This window comes from Gracilinanus agilis, chromosome 1 (genome assembly GCF_016433145.1).
Source record: "Gracilinanus agilis isolate LMUSP501 chromosome 1, AgileGrace, whole genome shotgun sequence".
Taxonomy (NCBI): domain Eukaryota; kingdom Metazoa; phylum Chordata; class Mammalia; order Didelphimorphia; family Didelphidae; genus Gracilinanus; species Gracilinanus agilis.
The window spans coordinates 421705001-421723062 of NC_058130.1; the positions used below are offsets into that span (position 1 = coordinate 421705001).

The window sequence follows — 18062 nt, forward strand, 5'->3', positions numbered from 1 at the left end:
GGTGGGGAGGGAGCAGCCAGATGCCCACAGAGAGTATTCTGTGTGCCATCTTTGGCACTTGTGCCATAGGTTTGCCCTAGGTGATGGCTCTGAGGGCTAGATTAAAAGCAAGAATGGTGGAGCAGCAGGAAGGATGGTGGTACTGACACACAGATAATTGTTCCTTTCCCCAGTTCTTATTTTTGAGTTCATCAAACAAAATTTCTGTGACTTGCCTATTTTGTCTAATTCCCACTAATCTACTTTTCTTGGTTTTAGCCAATACCAAACTTTTCTGGTTTCTGCTTTATAATATAGTTTGAGATTGGGAAATTGGGAGATACTGTTCCTCCTTTATTCAACCCCTCCAGTTCTTTACCTTGAGATGCTAGACCTTGTTCCTTCAGGTGTCTTGTGGATAGGTTAAATGACTGAAGCCCATTCAGCACATTGACCACATAAGAAGATGCCTCATTTAGCATTTCTAGTCATTATCTCACTACCAATTTTTGAAAAACCAATAGTTTTTAAGGTTTTCAAATATATTTTCCTTTACATTACTGTAGTCATATAAATTGGTCTCCTGATTCAGTTTGTACTTATCTGACTGTCATTTATCATTTCTTCCAATATGATATATATACCATTGTCCAACAAGTCCCCAGTTTAATGGGTAACTCTCTTTAGTTTTTTGTTATAATAAAAATTAATCTTGAATATTTGAGGGCATGGATAGTTAAGGATCCTTTCTCTCTATGACATTTTTGGAATATATACTATCTAGGTATTCAAAGTTATAATTCTATATTTTTTATCCTTTTATCCTTTCTATAGCCCAACCAACAGTTTTTATGTTCCTCATTTGTCATCTTCTAGTTTGATGAGTATGAGCTAGAACCTTAAAGTTGGTTTAATTTATGTTTCTTATAAGTGATTTGAAGTATTTTTTCATTTGCTTTTTTCTTTTTTCTGTTTTTGAAAAATATCCTTTGACCATATATTTTTCTTATTTATATTTTTAAATGTATTATTTACATTAAAATAATATAAATGTATTTACTTTCATCCCTTTTCCCCTATTCACTACGGAAAAGTAGAATCATACTATTTTACAAGAAAGAAAAATAACATTTCTCTTGATAATATGTATTTCATCATAAAATGGAAAGATTTGAATTATACTTTGATGTGTTTTCTCTGGAGAGTTCAAAGATTTGTAGTTGATAGGAATGTGTTAATTTTATGATTTTCTTTTTGATATTGGGCGTGATACCTGAGAAAATCAGGTGTTCCAGGCAGAGCCAGTTCTGAAGGGTTAAATTAGGAGTTTGTAAGGGTTAAATTAGGAGTTTTGACAAAATAAGAGAGCAGCTTTTGATAATTTAAGTTTTAATGAGAAAATAGTAGAGTTGTAAATTAGTATTAATAACCCTTTAAGCCAGAGAAAACTTCTAGCAGCCTTTAACAGTTAATAATTTAGTTTAATTAAAATAGAGATAGTAAAAGAATATGGTAAAGGAGAGAAATATAGGAAAGAGGTAGAGAAAGAAAATTTCCTAATGTCTATACTAGTTATCCTATAACTACCTATGTTTACTACCTAAACTGCCTATATCTACCTATAACAACCATCAACTAACCACTAACCCACACCACCAGAAACCAACCCCCAAAGACCAACTTATTGTCCAGCAGCCAACTTCCCTGCAACTGCCAGACCAACTATCAGCAACTGACTCCTTTTATAACCTTTTCTTACCTCCCTTCTTGTCTCTATGGTTTCAGCTTTCTGTCACTATGGGCTGGTTAATCCCTACACATCTCTATGGTAAGAGGACCTCCAGGTCCCCTGATAAATTAAAAAAAAAAAAAAAAGGAATAAAGAATTCCTTTTTACATGTTGGAGATAGATTTGTAGGAACTTTTCCCACTAGAATATAACTAGTAGGTCAGCAGTTAAGGAGGTCTATATTTAGAGTCCTCTCTGGCCAAAAAGGAATTGAGAAATGGGGGTTGAATTTTGTTAAAATAGAATTATCAGGTTTTTATTTTAAATGCCTCTGTGGAGATTAGAACTTTATAAGAAAAAAGGAAGGATAAATTTTTACCATATAAAGTTTTCATTTTAAGGAGATGGGAAAAAGGTGAAGGCAAAATTTGTAAGGAGTCTTGCACAGCTATGCTTGCTGGATTGCAATGTCTAGACATGCTACCTGTAGACAGTTTTAGAACCCTAAAAGGTGGTAGAGATTAATTTCACCTTAAGATGACTATTTAAAAAATAAAAAAGCATCTGGGAGGATTAAAGGCTTTGTGAATTAGATCAATTTACTGTCTTTCTCCCTCATATCTAGCCAAGATCCATGTCACTAAGGGAATGATGATTTAGAATGATAGAGGCAGGGAGATAGGAGAAAGTGATGAAAGGAATTGTGATCATTCTTTTGGGGGGGGGCTGGGAGAGCACATCTAGATGGGATATTACAGTTGGATTTTATGGGGGTAATACATGGGAGAACTCAGAAGAAGAGCATTTAAGAAATTATAAGAGGATTACAAAAAAGGATGTATGAATAAAATCTTTATCTAGGGCCTGTCTTGTGGCCAGGAGAGACTAGCACTTTCTTCACATGTCCCTACTCCTTAAGACCCTTACAACTCCATGAATATTATAATTTAGGCTTTTTTTTTTTAGTTTAGTCTTGTGGATTATTTAGGAATTCAGCCAGTTGGCATCAACTTTTTGAACATCAAAGTTTCAAAGATTGTAATATTCTTTGTGACTCTTTGTTCCACAGATGTAGATAACACCTCCCTTCTTGGTCTATAAATTCTTACCCATAAATCTTGCAAGCTCAGATACTTGCTACAGATCTCATTTATTCTAGGAAGGAGGCACCATGTACCAATTAGGCTCATTTCCAATGGTAATGGTGGCAACTTGTTCATGCCTACCGTGCATAATAATGTTGCCCTTGGGGTTGGTAATTTTAGTTCATCAGCCATTGTTGGAGTCTGATTTGCAGCTGTATGAACACCACCAGTAGAATATTGGATTAGAGATGGAGTTTTTCAGTGCTAAGCCATTTGGAATCATTAAAAGTATTTTGCATTTTCTCCAAATGCAATCCAGTATATTTTGTCCTGTTTTTCTCTTCTCTGCTGAATTGTATTTTTCGTATTTATATCGTTTGTTCTACATGAACTAACTTGGTTGACTCTCCATCCTGGCTACATGTCACAATAATAGGGACATACTTTTTTGTCCTTTTTTTTTTCAAGGATTATTAGTTCAATCTTGTTTAAAATCACCATGGATTTCATTGGTGAAACTTGGCACTAGGTTGTTGTTTTTGCTTAAATTTTATCACCTTGCTTAGCAGAGAGCATTGCTTAACAAGTAAATGCTTAATAAATGGTTGTTGACTTAATTTGGTGCTGTTAGTCTGATGTCATTTGTTAATTTTTTGAGAACTCAGCTACCATTATGGTAACTTTTTTTTGGTTCTTTAGCAACAGGTCTTCTTTGACACTTGGGAATGCTTTGGTGAGCATGGTCTTTTTTTTTTTAAATATCAGTGAATTTTTGAATAGAGTTGTTTCTGTAGAGTTGGCAATTGTGTAGTGTCATAATTTTTAAGTACTTGTGAGAGTGACATCTGAAGAGAAAAATTTTTTTTGCTCATTTAAATGCTTTTTTTTTTTTTTTTTAATAAAAATAAGCACAGTGCAGTCTTTGCTATGTGACTATTAGCATGTTGAAAGACTTGGGGATATTTAGCCTGGAGTTCTTGTGGTTGCCTATACCTCCCAAAATGTGTAGTTTGATTTTAAAAATTGTTTTGTAGTTATTACTGACTACATGTCTTATCTAGGTAGGTTTTTTGGGGAGGATTTATTAGTATTTTATTAGCTTCATTATCATATAGAAGAAGAGTAAATTCCTAATTATCCATCTATAATTAATGGCTTAGATTCTTTAATACTATGTTGCTCTTTTGTTTAGGTATGTATTAATTTTTTGGGGAAAAGGAAAGATTTTTTTTTTAGGATATTTCAATCCATTAACATTCAGTGTTAAAATTTTCAGTTAAATTTCATTTACCTTGTATCTTACAATATTTTCTTTGTTGTAAAGGAATTCCAACATTATTATTTTACTTTTCTATTTCCTATCCGTGATTAAAGTTAATTCAATATTAGTTTCTCCCCCCCACCCCCTAGCTTTAGTATTATAATTCAATATTTTCTTATCTGGATTTTTAGTGAGATACTAAATAGTGAAGTAGTAAATGTCCCATATCATTGTTGCCATAATTTTATTAATGTCAGATTTCTTGTAATGATCATATTAATAGTTTATTTTCTGTATATTTGCTTGAAATTATTTAAAATTTCAACATATCAGACTAAACAATACTTAATACTCTATTTTATTTGTAGCCTTTTCTTTGAATTTTTCTCACCCAAAGAAAAATAATCCCAGAGGATATTTTCATGTATATCTTTTCCAGCATATTGTTGGTAATTTTATTTTACTATGCTATTCTTTTTTAACATATGCACTTACATCTGGGAGCCAATAAATAAGAAGGATTTTTATTTCTCATAGATTTTATAAAAATTTTTGCATACTTTTATTATTCATTAATGAATATGTGGGGATTCATAGTTCTCACATAAACAGCCTTTTTAATTCTTATTTCTGAATTAAAAATTTGTTTGAAGATGTGCTTAAATTTATCCCTTACTGACTTTCTTAGGTGGAGAGGTACAGCCTGGCATAAATGGTCCTTTGTTGCAATGGTTCTCAATAAGATGAGGAGACATCCCTGTCAAAATAGCATATCATATTGCTTATTTCCCAGAGCAGGCCTTGATGTTTTTCTACATAGTAAAAGTAAACTGAAGAATTTTGAAAAATTCCAGGAGTTAAAATTTGCCAACAGGAAATTTTATTTGCTTGCTTCTCCCTACTCCCCATTATAATCAAAGTATCTAAATAATAAAAAATAAATAACAAAGAGAATAAGTAAAACTTTTACCTCTCAGTGATTGGGCACACTTGGATTTTAAAATGGAGGTAAAATGTGAAAACTTTGTAAACTAGAAAGTTCTCTTGAATGTAAACTGGTGATATTTAAAAAATTTTACTATTACTGATGACATGCTAGAGTTTACACTAAGCTTTTTTATTTTTTAAATTAAATGTTGTTTTATTCACAGTTCCAAGTTCTCTTTCCTCCCCTTCCCTCACCCATTCAGGGAAAAAAAAACCTTGCACATATATATAGACAGGTAAAACAAATTTCTGCTCTATTTACATGAAGATTAAACGGTAAAAAATGTTTTCTCTGAATGAAATGGCTTTGTGGTTAGGAGTGAATCAGTCAACCAATGAATCCTAGACATTAAATTATGTGTGGGATACAAAGCCAGAACAGTACCTTCTCTCAAGGAATGTTTTTTTTTTTAAATCATACCTTGGTGACATTAGGCAAGTTATTTAGTCCCTCTGGATTTCACATTACTCATTAGTAAAAGAAAGAAGTTAGACCAGATGGTCTTTAATATTCCTTCTAATTCTGAATTGATGATCCTATGATACTTATTCAAGTCAGTTATGGGGATAAGCAGGCATTAGTAGATGGGTGCCAAAGAGCTTCATATTAGAGGAAACATCTGAACTGTAACTTGGAGGAAAACAATGATTTTAAGAGTCAGGTGAGTAAGGATTGCATTCCGGGGTCAGGGGAGGGCCAGCCAATACACAAGCACAAAATGAAATGTGGAACCTTACGTATGAGGAATAGTCCATAACCTAGATCTCAGAGTGTTTTTAAAGGAATTATGTGTAAAGTGAAAATGCAGGATGAGGCTAGGTTATAAATGCCCAGCAGAAGTTTATATTTAATCCTAGAAGTAAGGTGAAACCCCTAGAGTGAACTGAGTAGTGTAGTGAGGCATGACATAATAAGATCTGCACTACAGGAATATGCCAATTGTGTAGATAATGGATTGGAATGGAGACAGAGGAAACTGAAACAGTACAGTCAAGAGATGATTAAAAAAAAAAAGTCTTAAAAAAAACCCCCAAAACTTTGGGGCCATCACAATAAGGAATCTAGGACTTGGTTGACCTTGGTTTTACTATGGAACAAAGCAAAGTGGCAAGAACGCAGGCCCTGTGTTTACTTCCTGATACTATATTCATGTATTGGAAGTGCCAGCCTAACTCAGCTCAAAGGGGAGCAGAAGAGATCCAAGTAAGGCATTTTTGATTTTACAGTTTCCAAGAAGCAGAGGAGTAGGCATGGGGACCAACAGTCTATGGAAAGTAATGGAGATGGGAGTTGGAATGTCATGCATGAACAACAGCCAGTAGGCCAGTTTGACTGGAATGTAGTGTGTGGAAAGGAACTGTGGTGTTATAAGCCCAGAAAGATTGACTAGTCAGATTGTTTGTGAAGGGGCTTTATTTGTTTCATTTGCTAACTTGCAGACTTTGTAGTTTGTCCTAGTTACATTAAGTAATAACAAGAGCAGACAGCAATGCTATCAGACTGTATGAGTAATATAGCAAAAGGATTTTCAAAAGAATAGTGTTTCCTAACATATCAGTCAAACTAACATTCACCTTTTCCCAAAAAAAGCATTATAGTAGGACTGACTGTTCATTTGTAGTAAGTATTGCTGTTTCATTAAAGACATTCAGATGTTCTTGCTCCTTTGTCAAACTATTTACTGTTTATGTTAAACCTCTTACTTTTCTTTATTTTTCAGCCAAACCAAATCGGAAGCTGACATTTCTTTATCTAGCCAATGATGTCATCCAGAACAGCAAAAGAAAAGGACCAGAGTTCACAAAAGATTTTGCACCAGTAATAGTTGAAGCATTTAAGCATGTTTCCAGGTATAGTAAAATGATATTTTACTTTATTGTAAAGATATTTTATTTGACCAATTACATATAAGAACAAATTTTGTAATATATTATTTTAAAATAAGACTTTTCCCCTTAAATTTGCCCTTTCCAGATTATAAAAATGTATTTCTCTTAAAGCTTCCTCTTTAGTCAATCAACCACTAAGTATTTTATTTTTTATTTAAAAAAAACCTTATCTTCTGTCTTAGAATAGATACAAAGTATTGGTTCCAAGACAGAAGAGTGCTAAGGACTAGGCAATTGGGGTTAATTTCTCTCAGGGTCACACAGCCAGGAAGTATTTGAGACCGTATTTGAACCCAGGACCTCCTGTTTCCAGACCTGGTGCTCTGTTCATTGAGCCATCTAGCTGCCCCCACCAAGTATTTAAAAAGTTATCAGCTATATGGTAAACCCTATGCCAGATACAAGAGATACCATAATGAAGCTATAACAATCCCTAACCCTTAAGAAGCTTATCTTTTACTGAGGGAGAGAACACATAAGCGTACAAAAAATATATACAATCTTTATTTTAAAGAAAACAATAATTTGTATTTAAGGCCATTGATAAATATGGAAGAATTCTTTTATAGCGGAATTAGTTGAATATAAATATTAAGTCTGTAGATTTTTGGCAACTTTTTTTGAGATGCCAAAATATTGTTTTGCCTAAATGATTTTTGGTACACTGTTTATTTTTTTTTCCTCCCCTTATCTGGGGTAGGAATTTGGGGGGGCCTTGATATAGCAAGATGCACCTCCTTTAATCACTCATATAATCAGAGAGGCCAGGATAAGATGCCAACAGATGCAGCTTTTTTGCTTATCTCTCAAAGGATGAGGACAATTGTGCTTAAGTCAGAGACCCTAAGGTAATGCCCAAAGATACACAAATGAACTTCCAATTTATAGGAAACTAACACGATACCTTCCATCTGTGCAAAAGAGTACCAGTTGAAAGTTTATGTGGAAGACTGGGATGGGGAAGGATGAAGGGAGAGTGAAGCTATATCTAATTAAGCTTAATTATTTAAACAGAACCTCTATTTGGAGTTTCAGGGATATTGATCTAATATTATGTTGAGAATAATATACTAATTTTCATTCTATACATCCTTTATTTGCTGTCCAAAATATTGAATATGGTCTTTCTGTATTAAGATTTTTAATTTTGGCTATACCTCATAAGTTTTCCACACATGTTTTGAAATGTGGAATTGTCTTCTTAAAAATGATTATTGAATAATTTTATCAGAATTCAACTTAAGTATAGAATTTCATAGCAGCTAATTTCTTGTATCTGTGTACATATGTATTATATAAAGGATTTTGTGCTCTTTTCTGAAGCTATTGAGCAAATGTATGAAGGAAAAACAAAACAAAAACCAGAAGTAAGAAGAAATAAATGATTTTAGATATCTCAAATCAATTAATCTAAATTATAAAGGCTGGTAGTTTATTTTATTAAGGTAAGTCATATGAAACAAAGGAGGACACTTATGCCATAAAACTTAAGATTTAGTATAATAGACTCATATTTTTCTCATAGTTTGGATAATTCAGCTATTTGTATTGCTTTCTTAATCTCTCTTGAAATACGGTTCCGTTCAGAAAATCTTTAAAACTACTAGTAACCTTTTTCAACGGCTCAGTGCATCATATTTTTAACTATTAACATTATGTTTTATTTTTCCTTAAGTGAGACTGATGAAAATTGTAAAAAGCATCTTGGAAGAGTGCTGTCTATTTGGGAAGAAAGGTCTGTTTATGAAAATGATGTATTAGAACAACTTAGGCAAGCTCTCTGTAAGTATATACATGTACATATATATATTTGCCACTATTTTATTCATGAAAATAGCATTTCCTCTGAAAATAACTACATTTTCTTTTAAATCAGATGGTGATAAGAAGTCTAGAAAGCGATCATATGAACAAATAAAGGTGGATGAGAATGAAAATTGTTCATCACTAGGATCACCAAGTGAACCTCCACAGGTAGAAATAATCTCTTTCAAAAGAGAATATATAGGCAGTCTCAAAAATCTTAAATGTTCCGTTTTAAGCTTTAATGGCATAAATAGCTTTAAATTGCACATCTTAAGACTTTTGAAATAACCTCTATGATTGTAAATTATTAGTATTACATTTTTTGTTGTTAAACTCTTCACTGAATTATATTCTGGTAAATTGATCTTAAAATGTAAGCATAAGGAAGGAGCCCCTGTACTAAAATAAGTGTCACATTTATAACTGTTTAGATTTTTTGTTTACTTGAAATAGGATTCTATTTTGTTTATTGTTGGAACTGTCTTGGAATAGAATAGAATAGGATGTTCTCAGATAGCTTGTTCCTTCTGAGTAAATGAAACTTCATTAAAAACTCTGGGTTGCAGTGGAATTGTGTGTTGGCTAAGCGGGGTTAGGGGAGCTTGGGGGAGAGGGAAAGAACATGAAACACGTAACTATGGGAAAATATTCAAAATAAAATTAAAAAACAAAAAAAACTCTGGGGTTGTACCTTTGAAAGTCCCAAACTCATATTTCTATTAATATACTTCATTGCTTTATACTTTCCTAGTTTTTTTTTTAAAAGCTATTTTAAGTGCTTTAAAAAATACTCTTAGGGAGGATCTGAGTAGCACAGTGACACACCTGAAGTTGAGAGGACCTTAGTTCAAATGTGGCCTCACACACTTCTTAGCTCTGTGACCCTGGGCAAGTTACTTGATTCCAGTTATCTAGTCCTTGTAGCTCTTCTGGTTTAGAATTGATACTAAGAAGGTAAAAGTTTAATTTAAAAACAGAAGAGTACTCATAACTATCATGGAGAAAAGGTTGTAGTGATAGTCTCTGAGATCCCTTTCAGTTTTAAATTTCTAGTCTTCATTCCCTTCAAAAATGATTTAGTATCATTTCCATTTGGTATATTTTGTAATCTTTTGTATCAGGTGAGGCATTAGAATTGTAAGAGGGAAAATTTATGTATTTATAGATATATATTAAAAATATGTGGCCGCCAGGAATCAACAATTTAGGTTGATTCCGTAATTAAATCAGACCCCGTCAGCATCGGGTTGAAGAGTTTATTTACAATCAGGTAGATAAAAGTAGGAATAAAGAGAAAAGGGAGTTTAGAAGGCTAAATAAATGAAGCTGTAAGCCACAGGGCCCAACAGCCAGATAGGCAGAGTTTAGAATTGGCCCAGCTAGGCCAAGGAAGCCAGCCTAACTTACCCACGTGACAATATAGATAGTAATCTGTCTGTGGTCTCAGGAGATGCTTCTTCTTCCAGTTCGAGACAGCAACTCCCCCACAGGAAGTTCACTAACTTACTTAAAGAGATCGTGTCTTTCATCACTTCCTGTGGTCCACCTCTAATTCAAATGGACAAATGGCAGTTTCTACATTGATTTGGACTGCCCAAAGGGCAGTCCCTTATTCTTGATTTGTTACTTATTATCACGTGTGGGTAACTCGTCTCCCCTCCCCACTAAGGGAGGTGAGAGTGACATCATTAGCACGCCTGGGTTGAGTAGATTTTTGACTATTAATGGGATGGAGCTAATTCTGTTTACACAGAATGATATTTTTGCGTCTCCTGTTTATAGAGTTCACTTATTAGCTGTTTGATTCTGGGTAGATTATGTAATTTCTCAATTCTCAAAAATACTCAACTTCCTTATCTGTAAAATTAGAGGATTAGGCTTGATATACTTTAAGGTCTCTTCTGGCTCTAAATTTAGCTTGAAATCAAGAGAAATATGCCATGTTTTCTTCTTGAAAAAAACTATCTAATTCTTTTGGGGTTTTTCTCTAATCTTTCAACTTTCTAATTGTAGTTTGCCAGCTTTTGAGTTTAGGTAAGTAGAGAAGGAGAAATAGATCACATTCTACCCTACAGACATCAGGTGTAAAGTGAATTATATGTGGCATATTTTCTTCCTAATTATTAATCTCTTCTCATTTTTAAAGTACTTGGGGCCCCAGCCAAAGTGTACTTAATATTACAAATCCAGATTCCTTGGTCTTCTTCAGGTTCTCTGAGTATGTTCTCAAAATTTATCTCCTTATACTTCCTGATTTGAAGAAATTTAGGAAACTCATTTTCATATCAGAAATAAAATCTTGTTCTCATCCAAGAGCATGACAACTTATCTTGGGGTCATCTTGCCAGAATGAATATGACAGTAGTTCTTAGGAATGTTTCTTGAAATCTTTAGTGTAGACCACTTGTTTTTTTTCTCTGTACTTTTCATAAAATGTAGTCACTGAGATCAAGCCTCTTAATAGAAAACCTCATTTGTCCAGATTATGGTAACTTATCAACTTGGCATCATTTTTAACTAGCAGCTTCTTATACTAAAATTGGAAAAAGTGATTAAAATCGATGATTTGAGAATTACTTTCCCTTTTGTCAGGAAGTTTGTTTCAATGAAGATATATAATACCTGGTATTATTTTTGTTCTTGATTTTCAAGTTCTTGACTAGCAAATTATAGGCTAGATACCCTCCTAATCAGATAGATTGCTTTCATGTAAGGACTCGGTACATACTAGGATTTGGGAGTACTATTCCTTTTCCTGATTGGGCCTCGTTCTAATAAGACTCTCCAACTTCTATACTCTTTATAGAATTGTGAAAAATACTAGAATTGGAACAAGAAGGATGCTTTATTTTACGACAGTTGGCTGGTACAAAACAAGGAAAAACAAACTCACAAAACTCATACTGTGTTTTGTTTGTTTTCATTTACAAACATGCAAGTGCTTTGTAGTTGTAATTATTATATTGTAAATATCTTAATTTAATCAAAATTCTGATTAAGAAAAATAATTGCTTTAAAGTAGAAAACTAAAGGACAATACATCTTTTTTTGGGGGGATAAATCTATTAAAATATTTTGGAGGTTCTAGAATGGGCAAATGACTTATGATCTTTTACTCTTCTCCAGTGTCTAGATGGACCTTTACAAAGTGTTTGACTTAGCAGACAAGAAATGCCATGAAGTTGCATGGATATTAAAATAATTTCAACTGTTTAGATTTTGTTTTGTTTCTGAAGTTGTATGCTTTTTCAGACTATAGATCTCATTAGAGCCTTACAAGAACTTGAAAATGCAGCCTCAGGTGATGCAGCAGTTCATCAGAGAATAGCTTCTTTGCCTGTTGAAGTCCAAGATGTATCTCTACTAGACAAAATAACAGGTGAGAAAAAGTGATTTCTGGTTTTTGAATAAAATTCAAGTCTTGGCTTTGTTTTTAATGTGTCACCTCCTTGTTTATTATTTTTTCTTGGGTCTTAGATAAAGAATCAGGAGAACAGCTTTCCAAGATGGTAGATGATGCATGCATGCTCTTGGCGGATTATAATGGTCGATTGGCAGCAGAAATAGATGATAGGAAGCAACTAACTCGAATGTTATCAGATTTTCTTCGTTGTCAAAAAGAGGCCCTTGCAGAGAAAGAACATAAGCTGGAAGTGCGTAACTCTTTCATTATTTGGAACTTTTAAATTAAATTAATATATATTGGCTTCATAGGTTTTTCCCTGTTTAAGCTTTTTAAGGCCTTATGTAGATCCTCTGAATTTTAAATTTTTATTTATTTATAACCATTACAGGCCATGCCCTAAATTTGCCTTTTTCTTCCACTAATTGGGTTCTCCCTACTTGGACCAAACCAGTTAGCCAAAAGAATAATAAACCCAGAGTAGCATCATTATATTCACTTTTATAAGTAGTGATATGGAATACCATTTATTAATAAAATAATGTGTCAGCATTGTCAGCTTAAAATAAGAGCTTCTCCTCCTCTCTCCAGGAACAAAAAGCAATGGAAAAACAGGACTGATGTGAAAGTTGATTTTAATGGTAATAATTTTTAAGTTACTGCTTTTATCAACTCATTGTCTTTTATGTAGTTGATTTAGAAATGAAAATAAGTTGTTAGCCATAAATTTTATCATAATTTATACAATTTATATTATTTTTACTCTGCAGGGTGGGGAAAGGAAATTTTGGACATGATCTGTAATAATCTTTTACTCGTTAGACTTAAGTAAAATGTTTTCTGTTCTAGCAGTTACATAGAATAATATTAATAAGGTGATATTCAGAATTCTAGGTTTAGGAACAGTTACCTGGAATTTTTTGAACTTCTCTTGACATTTCCTGAATTGTCAGTTTGATTTTATCATCTAGATGAGGGTCAGTTTTGTTATATATCCTCTCCCATCCCAATGAGAATAACTACCTGAGTTTTCATCTTCTTCAGTTGACAGTAGGAGTTGGGAACTTTACCATCCTGATTAAAAGTGAAAATAAGCTAGTTGGCATATCACCTTGGCAGTCACAAAATCTGAAATAAAGTATCATAATCATTTAACCCTCCACATTCTTGTGTATTGTAATCTCCAAAGTAGCATGCATATGTGACTTAGAATCCATACTGACTAGTAAAATTCTGTACTTACCACATTGAAGATATAAGGGATGAAAAATGCAGGTATTTAAACACCAGACACATGCTATTACATTGCTTCTCCTGGCCTCACTACTAACACTCTATATCATAGGACCACTTGACTCACAGTTATATATGTCAAGTGTGATTGTTGAGTACACCAACTCTATATATCCTGGCTATCTGTAGCTAGCCTATATTTTACCATGGTTAGAATAGATTGTACCTCTCTTAATCATTCAGCTTTCCTGTAGTCACCATTCATTTACTACCTCTCTCTTGCCACTACCTATCCAAAAGGAAAGGAGTTATGGTATTTTAGTACACCCCCTTTAAAAGTTTTACTTAATCCATATTATATTTAGAATCATGATATTTTAAAAAGTAAAGAAAAATATGATAATCTAACAGCTATTGTTAATATAATATTGAGCCATAAGCTAATTCTGCTCTTGCTTATTTTCTTGTTAACAGAATTGAGGGTAAGTAGTGTCATGCACAGCTTTTGACTTTAAGTATGGTTTCTTTAACTTCTATCTAGCTTCTATTTCAGGTATTGGACAAGGGCGTTATCTTCTAATGATGTCGTCAACCATTAGCACACCCATCCTGCTAAAAATAAATATCAAACTCAAAATCCTGTATTGTCTCATGTTTTTAAAAAAATGGAAGAAGATACTTGAATTTTTTCCCCCTTTACCTTATATCACTGTCTCACTCTTTATTCTTTCCATAGTAACTAGTTACATCCCATGGTGGATTTTAACATTGGCAACATCAAGGGAATTTTGTCCACACATTTGCTCACTTTATTAGCTTTGGCTTTCCTACTTAATGTAGAACTGTAATTGATCCTGTTAGAGAAAAACTTTATATATTTAGAACTTTGTAGCTAAGGAAAATATAGCTAGTTTTTTTTTTTTAAAGGATGAAAAAAATCCTATAAATTAGTTAGACATTAGTTGTTTGAAGATTTATTTTTGGCCACACTATAGAAATGTTGCAGTTATGTTATTTTTATGTCTTAGAAGTCAGGAAAACTAAAATCTCTTTGTGCTTATTTAGTCTAAGAAGTATCTTTTTTTGGAAAGCATACAATTTAAAAATATTTCAGTAATATTAGGTGTTTAAAAATTGTATGTCAAATTGGAGCTTCTCCTCAAAAACGTAGTATAAGAAATTGCAAAAAAAGTTTAAAACGTTTATCAAAACTTACTAGACCAGCATTTAAAAAATTTTTGACTAACAGTTGTATAAAATTAGCTTATTAACATAAGCACAGATGTTTGTAATTGTAGAAACATGTTATATAAAAGTTCAAGGTAATACCTAAAGTGTTAGATGTAAATCTAGTTCAGAATTCTTTTGTTCCTGTTAGAAAATATATCTGAACAGTGTTTCAGATTAGGAAGTCAATAGTTGGGGATTTTAAAATTACTTTGTAGACTTTTGAAATGTTTGAAATTAGAATTATTTTATTGTAGAAAAAACAATTTTTTTTTCATTTTAGGATAATTTAGCATTTTCCCTGCTCTTTTTTGAAATGTGCATGGTTATTGAAATAAATACATGTTATATGTATGAACACTTTAAAAGGAAAAGTTCATTTTATTATTTGAAATACATTTAAGAAAATGCTTTTAAAAAAAACCTCAAGACATCATAAAGATGTGGTTTATAAAAACACCCCAGGTTTGGACTGCTCACTTTTTTAGCATGTAATTTATATGTACATATTATTTTAAAGAAAATAATAAAATGTCAGAAAGTAAAGCATATACTTAAAATGTACATATCCAGTATCTAGAATAGTTGTTCAAAGAGGAAAACAAATTGTAATTCCAAGAACAGTCAGGACACAGAGAGAAACCTGAGTCTATCTTTTGGGGTCATTCTGAATGTCACATAATTATACTTCTTCCAGATGCCTCACTTCATGAGTCCTTGGACCCTTCTACTCATCACTTTATGACCTAAAATTTTTATTCAAAATTAAAATATAAACTCAATCTTGGGCATAATTTTTTAAAAAGACTCAGCTGTAAAAAAGTCAAAGATTTACATAAAAGCATACATTATTAAGAAAACTTGTTTATTCATTGAACTTTCCAATGTTTTCCATTTGAATACATGTAGATATATTTTTTAACAATATACCTTCTGGTTCTACTTCAGTTTGTATATCATACCCTTTCAATATTTTGTTATATTTTTCATTTAGCTTAGTAATGGGCAATCGCATTATTTTGTTTAATTCTTTTCAACCTTTGGACACAGTTTGTTTTTAGATTTTCTTTAAGGCAAATAAAACAGCTATGGATGATATAGTTTTTAGTGAGATCTTTTTAATTCTCAGTGACATTCTAGGGGCACAGAACTATTAAAATTGTCACTTAGTCCAAGGATATATACATGAGTTTTAAACTCTTACTGTATATTCCTAGTTTGTTGTCCAAGTAGACTACCACTTTTTAGTTCTAATTGTACATTGAGTAATTACCTGGGCAAAATTTTCTGTGTCTCAATAACTATTAAACAAAAAAGATAATTCCCATTTTGTGTCAGGAGTTTTGGGAAAATACATTATGATTTTTTAAGAAAAAATGGCTGCTTAATTAAAATAGGATTATTTCTCCATTTTGTAACCTCCAAAAAATTTAAGATTATGTCCAAGTTTTATATAATGGACATTTAAAAACATAAATTTAAAGTTATCTGATAGTATTTTAGTGTAGTTCTGAACAATTATATAGTGAAAAGTTTACTATTAGGAAAAAAACATGGAATATAGGATGCTTCCTCTATTTTTTTTCTCCCCCATACCTTATATTTTGGTAATATTCCTTGATTTCTGTTGGAATAATTTCAGAAATGATTTTAGAAATTAGTTAACTTGAGTTTAAAAAAGGAATTAAAATATTGAGTTTTCTCATTTTCCTCAGTTTATGAAGTCACAATAGCATGGATTATAGATTTAGAGCTTGAATGGTACTTTCTTTTATAGACATGGAGATGGGCTCAGATAGTGTGAGTGGCAGGATTGAAACTCTTAATTTTCTTGCTGTAAGTCGAACATTTGATTTACATGGCTACTGCTAGCTACCATCTAGCAGTATTTGAAATATAAAGAGTATATTTTTTGAGGGGCAGCTAGATAGCACAGTAGCTAGAGTGCTAAGCCTAGAACTTCGAAGAACCTCGGTTTAATTCCGGATTCAGATACTTCCTAGTTGTGTGATGTTGGGTCACTTAGCTCCATTGTTAGCCCTTGCCATTCTTCTGTCTTAGAATTATTTTCTGAAAAGACTATATTCTTTAAGGTTTAAGGTATAGAGTGAAAACCTGAGTAAGGAACCTGGACAGTACTATTAGATTTAGAAATTGGCTAGTGAAATGCCCAGTTGTTTCAGATAAGGCAACCATGACCCAGAGATGCTCAGTGATTTGCTACAGACCATGCAGTTAAAAAGTAGAAGAATCAGCGTAGCTTGATGACTCATTGGTTAGAGTACTTCCCTTGGAGACAGATCCTGAGTTCAAATTTGGCCCTAGACCCATTTAACTGATCCTAGGCAAGTCACTTAATTCCAGTTGCCTAGCCCTTACTGTTCTCTTGCTTTGGAGCCAATACTTTGTATTGATTCTAAGACAGAAGGTAAGAGTTTTTTTTTTTTTTTTAAAGTAGAACCAAAATTTAAACCCAGACTTGTTTCCAATGTTTTTTCCACCAGAATTGCTTTGACTTCATCTTCTTTTGATTCCTTTCCTGTAAACTATGTCTAAAGTTTATCAACATATTCTTGCATACATGTGAACTCAATTTTTTAAAATTAAATTTGACCTTTAAGCAAAAATCTGCCTTTTCTCCTTCCCCATTGCACCTTGACATTGAAAAAGGAAAAACAAAACCAAACTGTTAACTTTGTATAGTTAAGCAAAACAGTTTTCTGAATTAACCATTAAGAGAGATAATTTTGCATTTTGAAAGTCCTTTCACTTAACCGTAATGTTTTCATGTATGAATTGTTTTAGTTCAACTGATTTTACTCTGAATTAGTCCATATAGATCTTTCCGGGTTTCTCTAAAGCCATCCCCTTTTATTGTTTCTTACAGCACATTGGTATTCTATCACATGTATATGCCCTAACTTATTCAGCCATTCCCAAGTTGATGGGGAACCCATTAGTTTCCCATTCTTTACAACTTCAAAAAGATTTAGGCATAGTTTGGTATAGCCTTAGATTTGATTTTACTTACAGCTAATCCCTTCAGTCTGTCTCTTGATTTCTACCTTCTCTTTTCTCTATTTCCCCTTTCAGTGAAATATATTTTTGTGCCCATCTGTGTATATGTGTATATTTCCCCACTTTGATCAGTTCAGATAAGAGTGAAGTTCAAGTATCACTCCCTCCTCCAACCCTTACTTACATAGATTTCTTTCTCCGATTATTATGCAAGATAATTTTCCTAATCTTCCTTTTCTGTCTACCCCATAATATATGATTCTTCCCCTCTCTTTCCATTTTTACAACATTAAGACAGAACAGAGCACTCTGAGACTTTGTCAAATTGAATTACCCTGGTGATAATATAGTTTAGGGGTGAGACATGAGACATCTCCCTTTATTTGAAAATTTATTCTTACTCTTTGTGATTCTTCTTTCATATTTGTCTTTTTGTGTTTCTCT

The 18062-nt window shown here is 32.7% G+C and overlaps 1 protein-coding gene across 3 annotated transcripts in view; it reads left to right on the plus strand.

Annotated features, from left to right (window-relative positions):
• Positions 1-18062, plus strand: part of RPRD1A (regulation of nuclear pre-mRNA domain containing 1A) — an 84062-nt gene that overhangs the window by 22144 nt on the left and 43856 nt on the right. The window contains exons 2-7 of one of the 3 annotated variants that reach the window (XM_044665033.1): positions 6763-6892; positions 8607-8713; positions 8808-8905; positions 11990-12116; positions 12215-12390; positions 13927-14015. In XM_044665033.1, the coding sequence (XP_044520968.1) occupies positions 6763-6892; positions 8607-8713; positions 8808-8905; positions 11990-12116; positions 12215-12390; positions 13927-13953 (665 nt within the window). In that variant the 3' untranslated portion in view covers positions 13954-14015. Of the gene's footprint in view, positions 1-6762; positions 6893-8606; positions 8714-8807; positions 8906-11989; positions 12117-12214; positions 12391-13914; positions 14016-18062 lie in introns of those variants that run through there. The other 2 variants (XM_044665025.1, XM_044665014.1) reach the window with 2 other exon arrangements.